At 34.8% G+C, this 23,931-nt stretch overlaps 1 protein-coding gene across 3 annotated transcripts in view; it reads left to right on the top strand.

Moving 5' to 3' along the window:
• LOC149778804 (early estrogen-induced gene 1 protein-like) overlaps positions 1-19,448 on the top strand; it is a 48,097-nt gene extending 28,649 nt beyond the window's left edge. For all 3 annotated transcript variants that reach the window (XM_089939562.1, XM_089939564.1, XM_089939563.1), the window contains exons 7-8: positions 1,510-1,627; positions 3,739-19,448. In XM_089939562.1, the coding sequence (XP_089795688.1) occupies positions 1,510-1,627; positions 3,739-3,791 (171 nt within the window). In that variant the 3' untranslated portion in view covers positions 3,792-19,448. The remainder of the gene's footprint in view (positions 1-1,509; positions 1,628-3,738) is intronic.
• The last annotated feature ends 4,483 nt before the right edge of the window (positions 19,449-23,931 follow it).

The raw sequence follows: 23,931 nt of genomic DNA on the forward strand, positions 1-23,931 counted from the left end.
CTGGCAAGCTTTCTCACATACCCACATTAGCTGAATCCGAAACTCGAACCCACGCAGATAGAGGTGAGATGGCAGTGATCCGTAACAGAGAGCACTTTAGACCACTCAGCCACTTGGGGCCCCATAAGAAAGACCTACCAGCACACAGACTTTGAATTTGTCACATGCAACATGTATAAAATATTTGTGCATGTAGTATTTACTGACTTTTGAGAATGAAATTGCTTTTAATTGATATTATTATGGCAGGATGTTAAGTTTGGAATGAGATGTGATGGGATATATGTTTGTGACAGATTCAGCGGAATTTGCATTTGTTTAAAATATTCTTTTAATGCTTGTGTCATTATATAATTTTATCAGAGAATGATGTTGTTCATGTTTTTTTAATAGTTTAACTCCCTTTATTTAATTAGATAGCATACATTTTTCTGCTTCAGCGATTAAAGTGAGCAAGTCATTTAATGGTAATTAATGTCTACAGATTTTTATGTCTGTTTATTATACAGCGTATTCTTGCATATAAGTCGAGTCAAACTACAAACATCATAGACCCTGATCTGCTACATAATGCACTGACAGAACAGGGTCTGTGTTTTTTGACTATTTACTCCTAACAAACTGCACAGACCAGATCTGCCAGTACATGGTGTGATGACAAATCTGGGTCTGTGCAGTTTGATGTTGGACTTGACTTATAAACCAGTATGGATTGTAGTCTTTAGGGAAAATAATTTTATTGAAAACTGTCAGGAAAAGGCAAATTTTATGCCATACTTTTTCTGCTTAAGAGAGATGCAAATCGTTAAATACTACTGTTTAATGATTTTATGTCCCTTGTAATATGTGTGAAAAAATTGTTTAAAAAACTGTTAGAAAAGGCATTTTATTTAGTTCAGTAAATGGCCTTTGCCTCCCTGGACACTATTGGCAGTTTCGGCAGGCACAATATAGCAGTTATTACACTCTTTTGGAAGGTCGTGCAAGGCCCAGTAGTCTAGAATAGCTACCTGATAGATCAGCACATATTTTTAAATGGGTATGAGTGTACACATCAGCAATATGGTAGAAAGACAGTTGAGATTCTGTTATTTAAGATCTATTCTAATTCATCCAGACCAAATTACCTATGGGCTGTTCCAGTAAAACATAGGCAGAGCCCAGGGAAGGCACTTTCTTCATTGTGTGGTCACCATACATGCAATTAAGAATTTTCATCTTCATATGAAATCTATGAGTAATCAGAGTACCATATTATATATTTTGAAAAGCAAACCACCATCCCTGTGCACCATTTAGTTTAAATTGTACAGCCTTAATTTGGTTGTGTATGTTTGTGTGTTTGTAATGTGTTTCGGTTATATCTCAAAACAGAATCTTTAACTTCTAAATTTCATTTCCTTTCAATATCTGGTTAAGTTTGTTTTGCCTATTTCCTTCCTTTATACACAAAAATTCTAATAAGGCATCCATGATCCTATTATGAATAAAAAAATTATTTTATTTTAGAAACTAGATGAGACCAGTAGTAAAGAAAGACGAGTTGACCAGTCCAGAGTGGACAATGAAGATTTGGTGGAAGAGATTTTTAGGTCTACCAACCTACAGCCTTCAGAACAAGAGGAAGGTAAGATGCTTGCGAAGCACAACATTGCCTAGGGTTCTTGCAGTCTTTGAAGGTCTTTGACAGTTTGGGAAAAATGAGGTAGCAATTTCAAGGCCTTAAAAGTTTGGGAAAATTGAGCAGATTACCCTGAGGTCTTTAAAAGTCTTTGAAATTTGAAATAAACCCAGACATTGTAATTTCTTTCCATAATCACAAACAAAATTGTCCAGGGTTGTTAGATTCAGATGTAGTCAAGTTTTCCTGGTTTCTTTCATTGCTGCCACAATAACAAATGAGCATTGGTTTGGCCTTCCAAAGTTGGCCTTGGTGGCAACTTCAATAACAACTTCATCAAAGCAAGCAGGCTACAATCTTCAATACAAACAATGCACCCTTCATCAAAGTTGTACAGAGTTAGAGAAAATAGGTCTTGGAAATCTGTGCTTGTGGTCTTTGAAAGTTTGGGAAAAGTCTTTGAATTTATCATTAGAATTCTGTATGAACCCTGTTACCATGTTTCTCTGTTATAATTAAAGTCTTTTGATGGTTCAAATCACTCCATAGTACTATTTACATAGTTCCTGTTATTAAAAATTATGCACCATCTTTATATATGCTGTACCAGTAAAGTAAACTTGCTGCAAACCAGAGTTACTTTTGCCTGCAGATGTTCTGTATGCTAGGAGCTCAGAATGAAAGTGGCTTTGCAAAGATTTGGATTAAGTTCCATAGGATTGATGGCCCAGGTGAAATGTAGCAAATTACTACTTGGTATAGACATATCAGAGGTTTTTATGAATTATGGGGAAAAGATTTTTTTAAAAATATTTAGTTTGCTACACTGTGTCTGGCTCCATTAAGCTGGCAGTCTTGTTGATACATCTATGATGAAAGTTTGCATTAGTTCTTTCTTTCTTAACACTGTGATTAACTGACAGGCTCATGCTTTTACTGCAAAGTATTCATTCCAATACAAATTAGTTTAAATATATATTATTAATTAACTGTTCTTGGCCTATTTGTTCCAACAATCTGATGTTGAGTGACCGGCTTTGATATGCCTCAAGGTCATGATAATGAATGTGTACCCAATACAGTAGTCAAGAAGTGTTACAGGTACCCCTCACCTAATTAAACTGATAGGTAAATAACACAGAAATGTGAAACAGTGAACTTTGTCATTAGATAAAATAAATTTATCCAAAAGTCACAGTCAGTCCAATAGTTTCTAGTACAACATACTTTATGAGAGAAACAGGAGTAGACTGCTATTTATCTCTCATGCTTTAATAGGTGTATCGTTAGATTATGAATCACTTTCAAGACAGGTAATTAAGAACTTGAGAGACATGAACTTGAGAGACTTGAACTTGAGAGACATGAACTTGAGAGGCTTGAACTTGAGACATGAACTTGAGAGACATGAACTTGAGAGACATGAACCTGAGAGACTGCTTCAGTGGCCTAAGTAGCTAGAGCATCTGCCTTGCATGCAAGAAGTTGGGGCTTCGAACCCCGATCAGGTCATACCAGAGACATACAAAAATGATACTAACAGCTGCTTGGCACTCAGCATTAAGAGGTTGGTGTTAGGACTGGTCAGCCTGGTATCAGGATAATGTGACTGAGTGGGACATGATGCTACGTCTTTGGCATGATACCCCAGTGCTAGACATCACTATAAACTCTTTCAGATAACTGAAGTTCATGTTTCTGGAAAGACAACTGTGCTATGGGGGTTCGGAGTGAAGAAATATTTTTGAATTACACATCATGTATGGCAGTTAAGTAAGCTAGGTGTGTGATGTTGGGCCTGCATAGGCGTTTTGTTATTTTTTTATTGGGGTTGGGGGCCCATTTGTATTGGGATTGGTGCATTTTTGCCAGCCCCTAAAGACTGTTTAAAATTGTTTCTGTGATACTATACATCTCGTGCACAGTACCTGTTGGTCATTGTTGTAGTTTCTCTGGCATTCAGTGACAGTTTTATGATAGGATAGATGTTCCACATCCACATCTATGTTATATCTCTTTCAGCTGTTGGATTATTGGATAGCATAAATTTAAAATACTTGTATCTTGTTTCATTTAATGTATTTTAATGTTGTTTATTTTTTTAAATATTTTTGTAGCATCTGGTCTTCAGCTGCTGGTAGGGAAAGATGGTACCATGGCTTTAAGATGAGATGGTGACTGTCCTTGTCTGATATACTGGACCTTTTGTACAAACTGAATAGTTCAGTCTTCTGTGGATTCTTATGATGGGAACTTGGATCTGTGGGATAATCCTGTGTAATCAGTTGTCTAATTTTTGGGGATCTACACCTGTAAAAGTGAAAAATGAAGAGGATCTCATTGTGTTGCTTGAGAAATAGTGTCATAGGCAATCATGGCCTGGATTTCACCAAATAAACTTAGTCTAGAATCCAGCAATCCCGGCCTTGATTTCACCAGTTAAACTTAGTCTAGATTCCCGGCCTGGATTTCACCAACAGAACTTGAATTTGGGCTTTAAGTCCAGTATTTTCCCAATGGTCTTTTGGGATAACAGTCCCACTATCCTGTAACAAGCAGCTGCTGTCCTTTCAAAAATTATCTCATACAGCTAAGCTTCCATGACAGTCTGATGAGATTGGACTGAAAATGGGTTGACTTGGCTATTGTTTTCAACTGTATAGATTTGATTGCAGTTAAATAATAAGAATGTGCCATCATTTTCACCCATTGCTAGAGATGAGTGCCAGTTTGATTTAAATTATATAGGCTTTGCATTTGATCTGTATATCGTAAGATCAGCTGTGGATGATCACAGTATATTATATACAAAAAGTCAAAGAACTCAAATTCATAACAGAGTCAGATTAGGAAAGAAGCCAGCAGTACTGTTTAACATCGCAATAAATATACCAACAAGATGTTCTCTGCCACTTTTTATTACTTTCTGACATTACTAAAAAAACACCTTGTTGGTCAGCATGATAAAACTCACATGGATTAAGTAACTAATGCTAATTAAAGATTCTGCCTTTAATATAAGGGACAAAGGTGAGCCCCCCACCCAAACAATTGAGTGACTTCTTCCTATAATGGCATTGTATGCAGGATCAATGAAATGAACTTCACATTTTTCAGACACCTGTCATAAGGCAGACATTATTTATTATTAGGATCAATGAAAATGAACATCACATTTTTCAGACACCTGTCATAAAGCAGACATCATCTGTTATTAGGATCAATGAAAATGAACTTTTTCAGACACCCATCATAAGGCAGACATGTTGTGAAGTCTATCAAAATCTTATTAATTTCTGCATGCAATTATAGTAGTAAAAGCCCAATAGATTTAGAGGTCAGAAAGCTCAAAGGTACAGGTCACTGTGACTGAACAAAGAAAAAGTGTTTTTGCACAATAACTTGAGGCATCCACTATCTACAGTTACTAAATTTTGTAGATGGTTCATACTTTTGGGAAAGAAGAATCCTATCAATTTCAGGCCAAAGGTCACAATCACTGTGAAAAAAGAAAAATTCTTTCTTTGCAGTAACTCCATTTCTCCACCATCTACAGTTACCAAACTTTGTGGATGACTCACACTTGGGCTAAGGAAAAACCCTATCAATTATGGTATCAAAAGGTCAAAGGTTAAGATCACTGTCACTGAAAAAGTAAAATAGTTACCATGCAATAATATTAGTGCCACATTTGAGACCTGGAGCTAACTCCATCAATGGATACTAATTTTGGGGTTAAAGGTCAATGGTCAAGGTCACCGAAAGAAGAAAACCAATGTTTGCACAGAAATATAAGTGATCTATATAGATGACATAGCAGGCATATAATGTGCTGTTCACAGTACTCTGGCTAAAAATGCTATTTGCGTACATGGGTATATTTGGCTTGACACAAGTATATGTAGTTTTTATTTGTGTACTGATGCTATGGGGTCCTTTTGGACACACCTATCATATGAAAATTTTATGGGAAGCTCACTTATATTAGATTTAATTCTACTCAGGTATAACTTATTAAAAGCTGAAGTCTAAATGCATTGAAGTTTAAGTCTGGACTTAAAACATTTGATATAGCTGATTTAAAGGCAGACTTAAAAAATTATTCCTATCATTTTAATAGATTCTAGGCTTATATTCCTGACAAAAATTCTGATGCTGTGATATATCCAGCTGATTGGATGAAATTTAAGCCCACATGAAGCTTAGCCAATCATTTGCCTTAAGGCTGTTGGTAAACTCAGGACTTGGTACCTTTATACAGAGTAATGCTTCTTATATAAGAATATAAATATATTACCCATAGATAAAACATGCCCATGCATAATACTTGCCCATACATAGTACATACATAGTACTTGCCCATACATAGTACATACATAATACTTGCTCATAACCCATAGATAATAACTTACAAGTACATAATACATGCCCATACATAATACTTACCAATACATAATACATGCCCATACATAGTACTTGCCAATACATAGTACATACATAATACTTGCCCATACATAGTACATACATAATACTTGCCCATACATAATACTTACCAATACATAATACTTGCCCATAGCCCATAGATAATACTTACCAATACATAATACATGCCCATACAATATACTTACCAATACATAACACTTGCCCATACATAGTACATACATAATACTTGCCCATACATAGTACATACATAATACTTGCCCATAGCCCATACATAATAATTACCAGTACATAATACATGCCTGTACGTAATACTTAGCATAGATAACACTTGCCCATCTTTGTCAAGTCCACTCCGATCTACTGTCCAGTAAACTTCTAGCATATCAGAGTCATAAGTAAGAAAGTTCAAATGTTTATATTCTCGCACTCATTTGCCAGATGCAATTTGAAGAACTTTGACTCTCTGAAATAGACTCTGAAGTAATGAAAATTTCTAAATTTTTTGGTTGACTTCAAAATGGCTAGCTGTGCAGAGAACAGAAATCCAAGGTATTTTTCTGGTATGTGACAGAAAAGGCCAGGTGTGTTCAGATTGACAGCACACTGTTTTTATGGTATATTCGGGTCTACAATGTTCATTGTTAAATACATGTTGTTCTCGCACAGTGTAAAGTTAGATCTAGCTCTGTGATGTTCATTGTTAGGTAAAGGTTGTTATCACAGTGTGTTGATAGAGCTGGCTCTGTGATGATCACTGTTAGGTACAGTTTGTTGTTACATTATGTAATGATAAATCTAGGTCTGTGATGTTCACTGTTAAGTACAGGTTATCACTATGTGATGGTAGATCTGGGTCTGTAATGTACATTGTTAGGTACAGGCTACTATTACACTATGATGGTAGATCTGGGTCTGTAATGTACACTGTTAGGTACAGGTTACTATCACACGATAATGGTAGATCTGGGTCTGTAATGTACACTGTTAGGTACAGGTTACTATCACACGATGATGGTAGATCTGGGTCTGTAATGTACACTATTAGCTACAGGTTACTATCACACTATGATGGTAGATCTGGGTCTGTAATGTACACTATTATGTACAGGCTACTTTCACACTATGATGGTAGATCTGGGTCTGTAATGTACACATTAGGTACAGGTTACTATCACACTGATGGTAGATCTGGGTCTGTAATGTACACTATTAGGTACAGTTTACTATCACACAGTGATGGTAGATCTGCATCTGTAATGTACATATTAGGTACAGGTTACTATCACACTGATGGTAGATCTGGGTCTGTAATGTACACTGTTAGGTACAGGTTACTATCACACGGATGGTCGATTTGGGTCTATGATGTTCACTGTTATGTGCAAGTAAATATAAAATTACTGTTGCAGGAGATATTTGTCATGGCAGGTAATGATCACTATGATTCAGAACATGACATGGTTGGTAATGATCATGGTATGATACAGAATATGACATGATGGTAATGATCACTTTGTGATTCAGAACATGGCATAGCTGGTAATGATCACTTTGTGATTCAGAACATGGCATGACTGGTAATGATCACATTGTGATTCAGAAAATGGCATATCTGGTAATGATCACTGTATGATTCAGAACATGACATGGCTAGTAATGATCACCATAATTCAGAACATGGCATGACTGGTAATGATCACTGTATGATTCAGAACATGGCATGACTGGTAATGATCACTGTATGATTCAGAACATGGCATAGCTGGTAATGATCACTGTATGATTCAGAACATGGCATGACTGGTAATGACCACTTTGTGATTCAGAACATGGCATGACTGGTAATGATCACTTTGTGATTCAGAACATGGCATAGCTGGTAATGATCACTTTGTGATTCAGAACATGACATAGCTGGTAATGATCACTGTATGATTCAGAACATGACATGGCTAGTAAAGATCACCATGATTCAGAACATGACATGCTGGCAATGATCATTGTGTAATTAAGGTGACTTAGGTTGTATTTTACTAATATATATTTTTGATGGTTAAGAGCTCATGCTTCAACCCCTTATATCATTAATTCAAGTCCAGTTCAGGTATAGCAGAAAATGTAAAACTGCTTACTTTCATGTCAGGATAGAATTTCATTAATTAGGCCAGATTTTGTATAGCTTCATTTCTGAAACTAGGTTAGGGCCATTTAATTTCAGTAATTTATTTTCTTAAGACAGCTTGCACTTCATTCATACCCGAAATATTTTTGTACTTTATAAAGATCAAGCAGCAATTGCATTATCACTTCCAAACAGTTTTCCAGTTTTGTGGAGATAATAAAATTATCAGAGTTATCAAGAATATCAGTTGCACAAATTTATTTTTATATTGACACATGCAATATCTTGTTTGCCAACTTTGAAATTTAGACAGGGATGTAAAATAATGGTGTAGTGTTATTCTGTCATTTTAAATTAAAAAACTTAGTGAAAAGTACAAATCGTGCCTTTCAGTCATACATAAAACTAATGGGAAATAAATTTTCTTTTCACAATGCCTAAGATATGATCTTTATTATATAGCCAGTGGGGCCCCGAGTGGCCAAGTGGTCAAAATCGCTCACCGTTACAGATCACTGCCATCTCAACTCTGTCTGTGTGGGTTTGAGTCTCTGGTTCAGCAAATGTGGGTATGTGAGAAAGCTTGCCGGTAGCTTCTTGTAGGTTGGTGGTTCTTTCTGGGGTTTTCCCTGGGTTCTTCCTCCACCATTAATACTGGCTGTCATGCATAGCCTATCTTGTGCTGAAAAATGTTGTTAAACCCTATAACAACATCAACAACAACAATAAATACCCAGTACAACCAGTGAGGAAAACCTGGGAAATTCATTTTCTATGATAATCTAACCCAATGCAGAATATGAAACCATTAAAGCATACTATTCGGACATGTTCTGAATGTTTCATACATGTTTGAAATGATAGTACTTGATGACTGTAAGAACACTCACTCAGATAAAGCTGTACAGTCAAATGCACCCAGAATTAGTCTTGGTTAATGTGTCATTTGATGCATTCTGAAAGGCATAATTAATGTCTTGAGAAGAAAGACTCTGTCTGGTAGCATAAGTCATTGTTTTGTGGTGTTCACAAAATATCCTGTAAGTTTGGAAAAATGCATTTAGTTTTGAATTCTAGAGCCTGTGATCCAGTAGTTACATGACTTATAACAGGTATTTTCATCCCTTTAAGATAGGCAATCAGGACATACTTTGTGCTATTTTATATCCCATTTAGATATGCGATCGGGAGATACTTTGTGTTATGTATGTCCCATTAATGGGACCTCATTGATACTAATTTATATCCCATTAAGATATGTACTTGGCACCTACTTTGTATTAATTTATATTCCATTAAGAAATACAACTGTGACCTACTTTGTATTAATTTATATTCCATTAAGAAATACATTTGTGACCTACTTTTTGCTAATTTATGCCATTAAGAAACATATCTTTATACCTACTTTGTGCTAATTTCTGCATAAAGAACTTGTTACGATGTTTACTTTGTCATATTTTCTATTGTGTCTTATCACTTGCTCTCTAACCCTTATATTGAACTGGCATTGAATTTCACCTAAAGAGTATTGATTTTGTCACAAAATTCGAGTAAGAGGAGGTAATTATGGATTTTTTAAAAAAATTGCAATCTTTTTGTACTTATGCTGTATGATGTGTATTCAGGATCAACAATGGATTCAAATTTTAAGACCAAATCTCTGCAGCAATAGGGTGAAGTTTTGGGGAAATTTAGTGTAAGCAGTGAAAAATTAGAAAGTTCAAAACAGTTGCTCAGAACAGCAATTTTACTAAAATAGTTGGAGTCAGATGATATGAAAACAAAATAAATACAGTTGACCTCCAGAAAGTTACTAATTTAATATTAATTTGCTTAAAGTTCAAATTAAAAAATAAATCGTTGGTCAATAGGATAGAGGGGTGACGACATCAGCTTCAGAAAAGGCAACATCAGTTTTACTCTTTCTGCATATGTATTGTTACAAATGTATTGTTACAAATGTGAGTAATTCCTAAAGGTGTTACAGTATTATTACAAATATTGGTAATTCCTTAAGATGTCAGTGTTGTTAAAATTTTGGTAATTCATAAAAGGTGTCACTGTATTGTTAAAATTTTGGTAATTCATAAAAGGTGTCACTGTATTGTTAAAGTATTGGTAATTCCTAAAAGAGTCACTGTATTGTTAAAGTATTGGTAATTCCTAAAGGTTCATGGTGTTGTTAAAATTTTGGTAATTCTTAAAAGGTGTCACAGTGTTGTTAAAATATTGGTCATTCCTAAAGGTATCATAGTATTGTTAAAATATTGGTAATTCCTAAAGGTTCACGGTGTTGTTAAAATTTTGGTAATTCCTAAAAGGTGTTATAGTGTTGTTAAAATTTTGGTAATTCCTAAAGGTATTACAGTAATGTTACAGTGTTAGCATGATGTAAGGATATATGCTGTACAGGAAAACTTTTGTTCATGAATCTGAGCTAACAAACTTAAAGAAATTATATAGTTCCAATTATCCTTTTCAGTGGATCATTCTTAAATGATACAACAGACTTTTATTAAGATAATAAGATTTCAGGCAGTTTGCAGAGAGCAGTTTCTTTGTCAGAATTCTGAATTTCCAAATATATCCTCCATTCAAATAAAAGTGCACATGCTTGTCAGTCTATGATGGCAAATAAAGTGCAAACGATACAGACTCAGCTCTGCAGTTGTGTAATGTGCCCACAGATCAGGGTGTATAATGTGCCCACAGATCAGGGCCATTGCAGTTTGTTCTATTACTTCGAATTTCAAAATAAAATCAGTGACCCATATCAGCCAGTATAACATGCCCACAGATAGGGTGATTGCAGTTTGTTCTATTAGTTAGAATTTCAAAATAAAATCAATGACCCATGTCAGCCAGTATAACATGCCCACAGATCAGGGCCATTGCAGTTTGTTCTATTACTTAGAATTTCAAAATAAAATCAATGACCCATATCAGCCAGTATAACATGCCCACAGATCAGGGCCACTGCAGTTTGTTCTATTACTTAGAATTTCAAAATAAAATCAATGACCCATATCAGCCAGTATAACATGCCCACAGATCAGGGTGATTGCAGTTTGTTCTATTACTTAGAATTTCAAAATAAAATCAGTGACCCATATCAGCCAGTATAACATGCCCACAGATCAGGGTGATTGCAGTTTGTTCTATTAGAATTTCAAAATAAAATCAATGACCTATATCAGCCAGTATAACATGCCCACAGATCAGGGTGATTACAGCAGTTTGTTGTACTACTCAGGATGTATAATATGCACACATATAGTATGATTGCTGTTTGTTCTACTGCGTGGAATTTCAATTTGACACTGATGACCATATCAAGGTGTATAATGTGCCCACAGATCAGGGCCATTGTAGTTTGTTCTACTAATTTCAAAATAACACCATGGACTCTGATCAGCCCATACATTGGTTTTTGTTGTTTGTTCTGTATCTTAGAATTTCATTGTAACACCATAGAATTTAATCTTGATGTGGGACATGTCCACATATCTGGGTTGTTTATTTTCTAGTGCATATGATTTCAGAGTACTGATATTGACCCTAGTCAGCCTGGCACACTGTACGAAGGAAACTCTGGGTCTCATGATACAGAGATTCAATAATGTAATAAAGTTTGTTGGAATAGCATGTACAGTGGCTATCTAATTTGTGTATTGTATATACTTGCGTACGAGTTGGGACCAATTGCAAAACAACATAGACCCTGATCTGCTGTCGCATAATGAGCCAGCAGATCAGTGTCTGTGTTGTTTGTTCTACTGATTACTTCTTACAAACTGCACAGCTCCAGATATACTGGCCCATTCTGCAGTAGCAGATTTGGATCTATGCAGCTTTGCAGTTGAACCCATCTTATAAGTACAAATGATAAGTTATGATTGTTAAACATGAGAGAGGATGATAAATTTTGTTAAAGTGGTTTACATATTTATTGGTTTTTAATAAGGTCAGTAAATAGCAAACTACTATATATACTTGCTTACGAGTCCAACTGCAAACAGCATAGACTGATCTCTTCCGTCACATGATGTGCCCGCAGATCTGGGTCTATGCAGTTTGTTAGAGGTAATCAGTAGAACATAGAACTTTATCTGCAGGAGTGTTATGCTATGGCAGATCTGGATCTTTGTTATCTGCAGTTGGACTCTACTTACAAGCGAGTATATACAGTATTTCCAAAGACTGTTTTTAATAAGTATGAAGAAAATGTTAATTCTGAATAGGGCATTGAACTATTTTTTTTTCTTTTTAAAGTTTAAAGATGGTTGGTTGAGCATTATTAGATATGCTTTGGAATATACATTTTGTATTGTTTGTGAGGCTTATTTTACACCAGCTTTACCTGTGAAATGAAAATAATAAACTTTATACTGTTACAGCATGTGATAAGCAGCTTTTATAGGAAGTAGAAAAATTGTCCTTTTTTCAAGATGGTTAATTATTATATAAATTCTTCAAAGGTTTGATTGAATGGACCTCAAGGATTAACTGAAATGGGTGGTTGTTTAAAAGAGGTGATCTTTTCTGCTAGTTTGAGTGTATACATATTCTGCTTAAATTTAATTATTTAATTTCATAGGTCTCTCCTTTGATTTAATGGGAGTGCCTATGGTACCATATATGCTTATTTGTAAGTTGAGTCCAACTGCAAACACAGACTGATCTTCCATCACATTATGTGCCTGTATTGCAAATTTTGCTGATTATTCCTAACAAACTACATAGACCCAGATCTGCAAGTGTATTATGTGGCAGCAGATCTGGGCTTGTGCAGTTTACAGTTGGGTTTATGAGAAAATATGGATGGTAAATCATGAAATGTATGTGGAATTTATTTCTGTTTTAAAAAGAAAAATTAGTAAAAATTATCTAGCTTACTAGAATTTTTATTTACCAAATAAAAATAAATATTTAATTTTTCTTAGAAGCAGAGTTAACACTGCAAAATTTTCTGGAGCATACATTTTTCTGGTTGGAAAGGAAAAGAAAACTGGTTCATTTGTTCAAGATAATAACGAAATGTATTCCGTTAATGCCTTCAAGAAATTTTTATATCACTAATATGTGGATTGCCATCCTCAAAAAATTGAAAATTGCTACTCTTCTTCTAAGGCTTGTATTTGTTCACTTAATTTAATTTGCAGTGTTTGATTGGAAAAATCCACCTTGTGCACAAAACACTTGTTAGTATAATTAGACAAGTGGAATTTGCAGGTACTAACTTGACAAGTGGAATTTCCAAATACTGCTAAATGCAGCATATTTGTATAAAAAAAATTGTATGAATCTATATTATTTTGAGCAACATTAATTAAAAACCACTTCTGTTAGATAAATGAAAAAAGTAATGTTTGTCTGCATATGCAGAACAGCTGATTAGATTTTCATTATATTATAGTACTTTTTCAGATTTGTCTAAAAATTTTAACTTTTGAACTTTTTGGATCTGCAGTGTTTTTAAAAGAAAATTGCATAAGAATTTGTAACTAACATTATATTTATAACAATAGATGTAGTTGATGCTTTTAATGTTTACGAGGTTATACACTTTTATTGCAGATACAGTAAGTAATCATTGACTAAGATTATTTCTTTTATAAGTTGGTTAACTGAGAAACATTGTTTTGGGGTTTATCTCCATTTCTCAGCACAAAAAGGGCTATACATGGCAGCCAGTATAACTTGTAGAGGAAGAACCCAGGAAAACTCTATAAGAACCACCAATGCACAGGAAGCTTCTTGCAGCTTTCTTACATATGCACATTGGCCGAGTCTGAGACTCAAACCCATGCTGACAGAGGTGAGATGCCAGTGATCAGTAAAGGCGAACGCTATAGGCTACTTGGCCACCAACTGAAGAGTATAAAAGATATTTTAAACGGCTTCAAGATCATTAGATATTATGCTATGACAAGAAGTTTTTTGCCCCAGTTGCTTTGGCAGGCATTAATGAATTAAGTTTATTGCCCCAGTTGCCTGGCAAGCAGTAATGAAGTAAGTTTATAACCCCAGTTGCCTGGCAAGCATTAATGAAGTGTATTGCCCATGGCAAGCATTAATGGCTAGGTTTAGAATTAAACATGGTTTTACAAAATAGTTTGCCAAGAGGCAGAAGTCACTGGAATTCTTTTTTTTCTTCGAAATACTTGGTAGCAAAGATTTTATATTAGATGTAAATCATAAAACATTTAGCTAATTTGCTACTGTGCTTTTCAAACCCTGAGGTCTCCAGTGTCATTAAACATCACTGATTGTACCTCAAAATGAGAATTTTAAGTTTCTTTACTGTTGATTGGCAACAGTTAATTTTTTTACTACAGGTTTAGCAGACACTGGGGATTAAAATATGGCAATTAAATCATAGATTTGTCTTTTTTCATCTCACATGAAAGGATTTTCTCATGCTTGAAAAAGTTCTCCATTCTTTTTCCCATACTAACAAAGGTCTTAATGTACCAATCTGCTGCTACTGGACTTCACTCTTTCAAGTAGTAACAAAGGTCTAAGTGTACCAGTCTGCTGCTACTGGACTACACTCTTTTGGCAATAGTAACAAAGGTCTTAGTGTACCAGTCTGCTGCTACTGGACTACACTCTTTTGGCAATAGTAACAAAGGTCTTAGTGTACCAGTCTGCTGCTACTGGACTACACTCTTTTGGCAATAGTAACAAAGGTCTTAGTGTACCAGTCTGCTGCTACTGGACTACACTCTTTTGGCAATAGTAACAAAGGTCTTAGTGTACCAGTCTGCTGCTACTGGACTACACTCTTTTGGCAATAGTAACAAAGGTCTTAGTGTACCAGTCTGCTGCTACTGGACTAGACTATTTTGCCAATAGTAACAAAAGTGTAAAAGTACCAATCTGCAGCTGTGCATCTGTTCTCTGGGCATTCACTTTGATTCCATTTTAATCACCCAATAATCTAATGTCAGTACTATATTGCATCTTCAAACTAAAACCATTGAGTGCAGTCCAAATGGTTGCCCATGGTATCCCCAACTTAAATTGCAGCCCAGTCTTTCTTTCCACGCAAGAAACTTTACTCATAGTTTATCCACAACATTCTTTCAGTTATGATTTCACAGACCAGCTGTGACCATTGGTACAAACCTATTGTGCCCATTCAGTTACCGCTAGACAGTCACTGACAGAATGCCTCGCTTGGCGCTCAGCATTAAGAGGTTAGTGTTAGGACTGGTCGGCCCAGTGTCAGGATAATGTGACTGGGTGGGACATCATGCTACATGTCTGCGGCATGATGTCCCAGTGCTAGACATCACTATAAACTGCCACATTGCAGACATCGTAGCGATATGACTGAAAAATTGTTAAAGCTACGTTAAAAATCCAAATCACACACACACACACACACACTGACAGAATGATACAAAATTCATCAGTAGCAGGAGAATGTCCCTCAAGATAATACACATACTTATAAATAAAAAGTTTAATGGATCGTTATTTTCAAAAATCTCCACCTCTTACAAAAATACAATATTTTTGGCAAAAGTACTATAAGAAAAATAATGTGAAAGTTGAATTTTAGTATAAATTTTGAGAAATGTTGTAAAACAGGGACCTGGTGTTATTTTATCCCACAATCTTGTAAAGTATTTTTTAGATTTTTAAAATTAGCTTCCTTTCTTCATATCCTACAGGGGTGGCTGAGTTGTCTAAAGCACACTCCGTTTTGGATCACTGCCATCTCACCTCTGTCTGCGCTGGTTTGAGTTTCAGATTCAGCCATTGTGGGTATGTGAGAAAGCTTGCCAGTAGCTTCTTGTGGGTCAGTGGTTCTTTTTGGGATTTTCCCAGGTTCTTCCTCCACCAGTATTACTGGCCGCCATGTATAGCCTTCCAGCATACCTCACCATAAGCATTAACTATTTTGAAGTTCTTTTCAAAACAAGTCACCGGACAAGTTTCAGCCAAAATTGATAGAGAGACTTTTCAAGTTTGTACAAATGATTCCAATCTACTATCAAATATGGTCATCATTGCTAAGACTGGAAAAACCATTGTACAAATGATTCCAATCTACCATCATATATGGTCATCATTGCTAAGACTGAAGAAGCTTTAACTAAACATCTTGTCAAAAACCACCGATCAGAATTTGACCAATTTCAACAAGGCTTCCTCACACGGTCGTTAAATTTTTTAGAAATGATGCCAATACAACATCAAATATGATGATCATTAATAAAAACAAAAAACCTTCTGACGAGTTCTTCTCATGAACAACTGAACAGAACTAAATTTGAGACAAAGTGTCCTGGTATGAATTAATTTCTGGTTCGCACACGTGATGTCAGTCTGTTCATAAAATATGGCCACAACTACTACAAAATGAAAACTACTAAATGACTTCTTTAAAAAAAAAAAGAAACTAAAAAAATGACCAGATTTGACAGTGTTCTGGCATAAAGCTTTTCAAAGTTGAACAAATGACAGATCTGCCATAAAAAATGGAGACCATTACAAAAGTAGTTAAATCTTCAATGACATCTTAAAATTTGCTATGCAGAAACCGACCAAAGTTGAAAACAAAAGCGTCCTGCCATGGAAATTATCCTTCTCTGACATTAAATATCACTGAAGACAGAAAAACCTCCAAAGGACTTCTCAAAAACACCTAAACCATGTTTGACAAGCATCCTGGCCTGAAGCGCTTTCAGAATTAAACAAATGATGCCAATTTGTCATCAAATGTTCCAACCATTACTAAAAATAGGAAAACATTCAAATGAATTCTTCTCTGATGGTGCTAAACCAATTTTGACCAATTATGACAAAAAACATCCTTCCATTATGGACAATACTGATCTGCTATGAAATAAGAACATCATTACTGCAAGTAGAACAACTTTTTAAACGACTTCTCAAATACCAATAAATGGACTTTGAACATATTTAACAGAAACCATTCTTATACGAAGGCCTTTCAGTTTTTTACATATGGTGTCGGGCTGACATCAGATCCAACCATTATTACCAAAATAGAACTTCCTTTAAAAGGCTTTCAATCAAGAAAACATGAACATCTTTTGACCAAATTTAGAACAAAGCATTGTGGCAAAGAGGCTTTTCAAGTTTTAACAAATGATGCTGATTAGTCAGTAAATATGGCTGCCCTTACAAAAAAAAAAGAGATCTTTAAATATCAACTAGCATCATACTATCTCAGATTTCTTGGCCTACTTCTTGGCATTTGGTTTTAGGTAGATTTTAATCGGGGTGAGTGCCCCTGTTTTTTCTGGCTCTCTTTTGTTCCCCTGGTGTATTCAAGTTCCTTAAGAAAATAAGGCCATGGATACACAGTTGAGGCAAAGTTTCATTTTTGGCCTCGTATATTTTCAATGCAAAGTATTGTACTTGTACAGTATCCAGAGTATATTTATACAATATCTAGTGTATTGTACTTGTACAGTATCTACTGTATTTATACAGTATCCAGAGTATTACATTTATACAGTATCTAAAGTATATTGTACAGTATCCAGTGTATTATACAATATCTAGAGTATCTTGTACTTGTACAGTATCCAGTGTCTTGTACTTGTACGACATCCAGAGTATTGTATTTTTACAATATCAAGAGGGTGTTGTACTTATACAGTATCCAAAGGGTATTATATTTATACCATATTCAGTGGGTATTGTTTGTACAGTATCCAGATGTTTAAAGTCCTGTTTTGTACCACAGCCTGACTGGAAATATTACAGTCTTTGGGTTAAATCTAAAATGTGTTACTTTAAACAGACACTAAATATTCTTAAATAAAAGATAAAAAATTATCTTCAATGGCTTTTTATTGACATTTTGTATTTGTATAAATACTGAAGTCATTTATTTTTGTGGAGTTTTAACAGACGAATGACACTAAAAAAGTATGGGTCTAAAGCTATGTACCACCAAATGACAGATGCTGGAAAGTTATAGCGACAGGAATCGGGTTTTAATTTAAGATACCCAATACAGTAGAATCTGAAAACTATTTTAAGAATTTTGTTAAGTCATTTCTTCAGGTCAAGATCACAAAAAGAAAGGTCAAGGTGAAATATTGATAATATAGGAAATGTTGAAGTAACTATGCAGATAGAATACTGATTTAGTGATGTAGCTATTACTGTCAAAAATATGAACAGATGTCAGTGTATTCAGACCATGTGCCAATAAAATGTTACTATTGTGTTTCATTTGTTCAAAGAACTTGTAATTGGTTTATTTACACATTTAGTGCAATGCATGTTTCATGTTTCTGTGCTAGGCATCTATTTATTTTGCCTAATGTATGTGCATCTATGTACCAGGTGCTTTTAGTTATCTTTAATACGTATTGCTTACGGCTTTCTTTTGGAAAAAATGGGGATTTATGGTTAGTTTCTTAATTTGTTCATAAATTTTTGAAAATGTTAAGACTGTCGATCGAAAATAGATTGTGTGTCGAGACTAAAGATAAAGGCCTAGACCAGGTGTGTGCAACTTCCTCCAGGAAAAGTGATTGTTAAGCCACACTCCATGATGTAAATACAGAAGTGGATAAAAACAGGTCGTAAGCTCGGAACTGACCTGCAGGATATAGGTTGCACATGCCTGACCAAGACTATGCCAAGTTTCCACCTATTTCATTTTTACTTCATGGAAATGTTCGAGGTAAATATACACTCAGAAGAAAAAAGCATCAGACTTGGATCAGTGTGTCCTGTATCCATCTGCAAACAACATAGATCCAGATTGATGTCACATAATGCACCAGGAGATTGGGGTCCCCTCTGTCTGTTCAAATGATTAGTCCTAACAAAATGCATAGACCCAGATCTGTGAGTGAATTATGTGACAGCAGATTTGGGTCTGTACAGTTGGACCAGACTTATAAATGAGTATATATTGTATGCCTATACATATATTTTAATAATCCATGGTTCAGAATATTGCAAGATATTCATGGATTCTAGTTCATTAAGATATTCACAGATCATGAATAAATAATTATGATGGGAAATTCATGGATTCTGGATCAGTAATTACCATATGGTTTTAAATTCCTAACAACAGTAAAATGATTGATATCAACCTATAAATATAAAGATAACATTGCTTTACAAAAGTGCATTTTGCATCTGTTCATGTTCTTAACTTTAAGGTTTTTGTGTACCTGTATAAGTACATTATATGTCTACATGTTGTATTTTTTTATTTAATAAATCTATTTGTAGTCATGAAAAAAATAATGTCTTTTTAGTACCTATCAAGCTTAACCTCTATATACCAGATCTCTCCAAGCTAGAAAAAGGCATTTTAGGACACTGATGCCCACCAAAGTACCTGAAAAATGGCCTAAATTAGATGTAAAACTTAAGCAGATGGGTAGATGGATAATGATAACACTAGACTGTTTGGATGTTGAAGCGAACCGTCCCATCTGCTGGGGTGTCCTAGTCACCCCCTGTCCCAGACTGGTTTCATTACTATTTTAACTCATCAGAGGGAATAATATGAGTTGATTTATTTGTTCACTGTATTATGTCAGTATGTGGTTTAACTATCCCTTTGTCGACAGTGTTAAATATCAGACAATAAAAATTATTAAAGCTGATCCTGAGCTCTCCAGCAGCAAAGGTAGAGAACTTAATTGGATATAACAATTACATATTCTACAGCTGGTAGGGATTAATATCTTGGTCAAAATGTGAGTATAGGCATTTTAACTACAGAAAATAGCACTTTAATAGTGGGGCATAATTACTTGTCGAACTACCCATATAATACAGAATATGAAAAGTTAGGGTCCACATACCTGTATGCTCATAAATAAAGGGTAACAAAATAAATGTATCTTCATGAACACAGACACTATCCAAAACTTGAATCACTGTACTTGAGCTTCCAAAACTCAGTCCAAATACCTCTACAGTGTTACATGTTTACTTTTGTAAAAGCTGGGATGATTTCTGAGGTAGACAGGAGTTATTGGGAAAAAAAATTGTCAATTAAATTTTCTCATCTTACTACAAATTATCAAGTCACCTAGAGTGGACAATCCCCGGGTAAACTGCTTATGTAATGACTCTTACTGGAAGTGCTCTAAGGTTAGGTGCCCTCAATTTGTATTAGCTCGTGTAGCCATAGGCCAAGTAGCTTATGATATTGTCTTGTTTTTCGTTCACAATCGCTATTTGCATCATTTAATAAACAAATGAATTCAATTTTACCAAATTTTGAAAGCAGGTGCACTGGCATGAAACATTCTCAAACATGTTCAGATGATGCCGATCTGCCATAAAATATGGACAGCACTACCAAACTAGCAAATCCTTAAAATGATATCTTCGCACAAACCGCTTAACAAAATTTGAAAAAAGTAAACAAAGCATCCTGGCATGAAGGTGTTTTGGATTGATTCAGATTATTCCAATAAGCTATCAAACATAACCACTGTTACTAAGAATAGAAAGTGATTTTAAAAAAAAAACACTCAACAGAATCTGACAAACTTTGACAGAATGTAACTGGCATCAAGGCCTTCCAAATTAATGCAAATGACAATCCACCATTAAATATGTCCACCATTACTAAAACTTTTCAAAGAATCTTACGATTTCTCAGACACTAATCATCCAAATTGGACAAAAAGCATTTTCTGGTATGATGGGCTTTCTAATTTGTATGAATGATGACAATTCTCTATTAAATATGGCCACTGTTACTAAAATCAGAAAATCCTCTAAATGACTTCTCATCAAACTACTTCAAAGAAATTTGACCAAATTTGACAAAAATTGTATTGGCATAAAGATATCACTTTGTTCCTTACATATTTCCTTCATTTGTCTTCAGTTCACATTTAATCCAGTGTCCTGATGTACCAAGACTGTTTTCTTAAGTTAACACCAACCTGGGCATGACATATTTTGTAAAAATTGTCACAGGTTATGTTTCATTTTGTAAAGAACAGTTGCATTGGAATGAACTGACAGAAAATTTGGTGACTATTCCAGAACTGACTGCATCATACCAGTTTCCTTTGTAAACCTACACAAAAGTCAATATGCTAAAACTGATAACATTTTCTTTCTTTAGCCTTTAATGCTGCTTTCCATTTAATGCAAGAAACATTCATCAGTGGAAAGAAAAATTTCCAAGAAAAATTAAAGAATATTAATAATTTTATTATGGACTACTATAGTGTGCAATAACAATGGATTAACCCAATTTATGTAGCAATATATGAGGCTCTTTTAAGATTTCACAAATGATATCAATCTGCTGTTACATATGGCTGCAGCTATTAAAAAATAAAAACTTTTAATAACTTCTAAACAGCCATCCAAAAAAATTTGACAGAAATATTCCTAGCTTGAAGGCCTTTCAAACTGCCTGAAATTATACCAATCCACCATCAAATATGGCAGCCATTATTAAAAACAGGAACAAGCTTAAAACAACTTATCTTAAATGAATTGGTTAATATAATCTGAAAAACTCTGATAGAAAGTATCCTTGCACAGAAACCTTCAATATTTGACAAATGATGCTGAACTGCCATCAAATATGTATAAGGTATACAAGATGTAGAAGCTAGTGAAACCTTGAAACAATCGTTTCCATGACAAAGAATCAAGCACGTGAACTCTTATGATTTTCCTGGGTACATGTGTAACTGAGATCAGGCAGATCACTGAACTAGGATCAATGCTAATTTCCTTTGTTCATTCATCTCTCTTTTTGAGGATAAATAAAGTGTTCATCGGGAATCACTTGCACCTGTTTAAACTACAATACAAGGTCAATGTCCATGAATATAATTTTTGTCAAGCCTGAATAGTTTTCTCATTAGAAAGTCCCATGTCAGAATCTGAATGTAATCAGTTACATCAGACATGTATAGTATATATGAATCTTTTCAAAGGCCTGGTAGTTTTACATGTTTGTGTGAGTTTACTAACAAGGCCGGGTAGTGTTTCTTATGTCAGTGCGAGTTATTAGCAAGGCCTGGTATGTAGTCATTCATATACGAGTTTACTAGCAAGGCCTGGTATGTAGTGTTTCTTATGTCAGTGTGAGTTTATTAGCAGGCCTGGTATGTAGCCATTCATACGAGTTTATTAGCATGGCCTGGTATGTAGTGTTTCATATGTTTGTGTGAATTTATTTGCAAGGCCTGGTATGTAGTCACTCATGAATTTATTAGCAAGGCCTGGTATATAGTGTTTATCTTCGAGTTTATTAGCAAGGCCTAGTATGTAGTGTTTCACCTGTTTGTGTGAATTGATTAGCAAGGCCTTGAACTTGAATGTAGTGTTTCATATGTCTGTGTGAGTTTATCTGCATGTCCTGGTATTTAGTCTTTCTTATGTTTGTGTCTTTATTAGCAAGGCTTGGTATGTAATTTTATGCGAGTCTATTAGCAAGCAGTTAAGTATCTAGATTCAAGTGAATTATAGCAGAGAAAATTCAAGAGTTTAAAAACTGCAATGTAATTGTGCAACATCTTTCCTTATTCTTCAAAAACTATTTTCACTGAATTTAGTCACATAATGATCTGTGACGGGATGATTGGAAATTAACTTTTTTGTGATCATTTCAGACGGAATTAACAATTTCAAATGCACTGAAATTGGCTTGTGAGTACAAATGTACCTAAAATATCCATGCTATTCATTTTCCAATTTTCCTACACATCCTTCAGTGCATGGTTCCCTGCAAAAAATTTAAATATTAATTGTGCAATCATTGTTTTAAGTAGTTCTTATTTATTAACATCAGTTTAAATTGGTAACCGAGTCAATGGAGCCAATATTTTTGTGCCCAAACACTCATCCCTCGTCTACTACAGCCTTGATGACATAACATGCAACATTTTCTTCAAAAGACTTTTTCAATATTGCATGATACATAACACAGTGGCAATCTGTGAATCATGACCATCATGTTATATCAATGTTTTGCTATAGCAATAGCTAGAAATTAATGGCAGTGTTTTGCTACAGCAGTTTTGCTATAGTGTTATCCATGTCCATCTGTCACATACAGTTGTCAGGTCACACACAGTTATGTTATGTTTGTCTGTCAGGTCACATACAATTATGTCATGTCCATCTGTCAGATCACATACAGTTTTGTCAGGTCACATACAGTTATGTCATGTCCATCTGTCAGGTCACATACAGTTTTGTCAGGTCACATACAGTAATATTATGTCTGTCAGGTCACATACAATTATGTCGTGTCCATCTGTCAGGTAACATACAGTTATGTCAGGTCAAATACAGTTATATCATGTTCATCTGTTTGGTCACATAAGATATGTCAGGCCAAATAGTTTTGTCAGGTCACATACAGTTTTGTTATATACATCTGTCAGGTCACACATAGTTATGTCATGTTCATTGTAAATTTCATTTCCACTCAATTACTATTGAAAGCCTTCATGAATTGGTTTGTGGCTTTACATTCTAGGCCTTGATAAATTTTCATAATTTTCTAACAAAATTTAATGGAGTTATGTCACAAGCTCGTCTTTAAAATTTGCCCTTGTACTGCGTTATATTGGTATGGCATTCATGTCCTATGGATGCATTTCATTTCACTGGTCACAAACTTTTTGTTATAAACTGGAATTTGTATTTTTCAAAAGTCTTTTAAAAAATACCATGTATCAGTCATACTGTATAAAAGATTACTGGGGAAGGGAGGAAGTACCAAGATCACACA

The sequence above is a fragment of the Sinohyriopsis cumingii genome, chromosome 17, assembly GCF_028554795.1.
Source record: "Sinohyriopsis cumingii isolate HCF-2022 chromosome 17, ASM2855479v2, whole genome shotgun sequence".
Lineage (NCBI taxonomy): Eukaryota > Metazoa > Mollusca > Bivalvia > Unionida > Unionidae > Sinohyriopsis > Sinohyriopsis cumingii.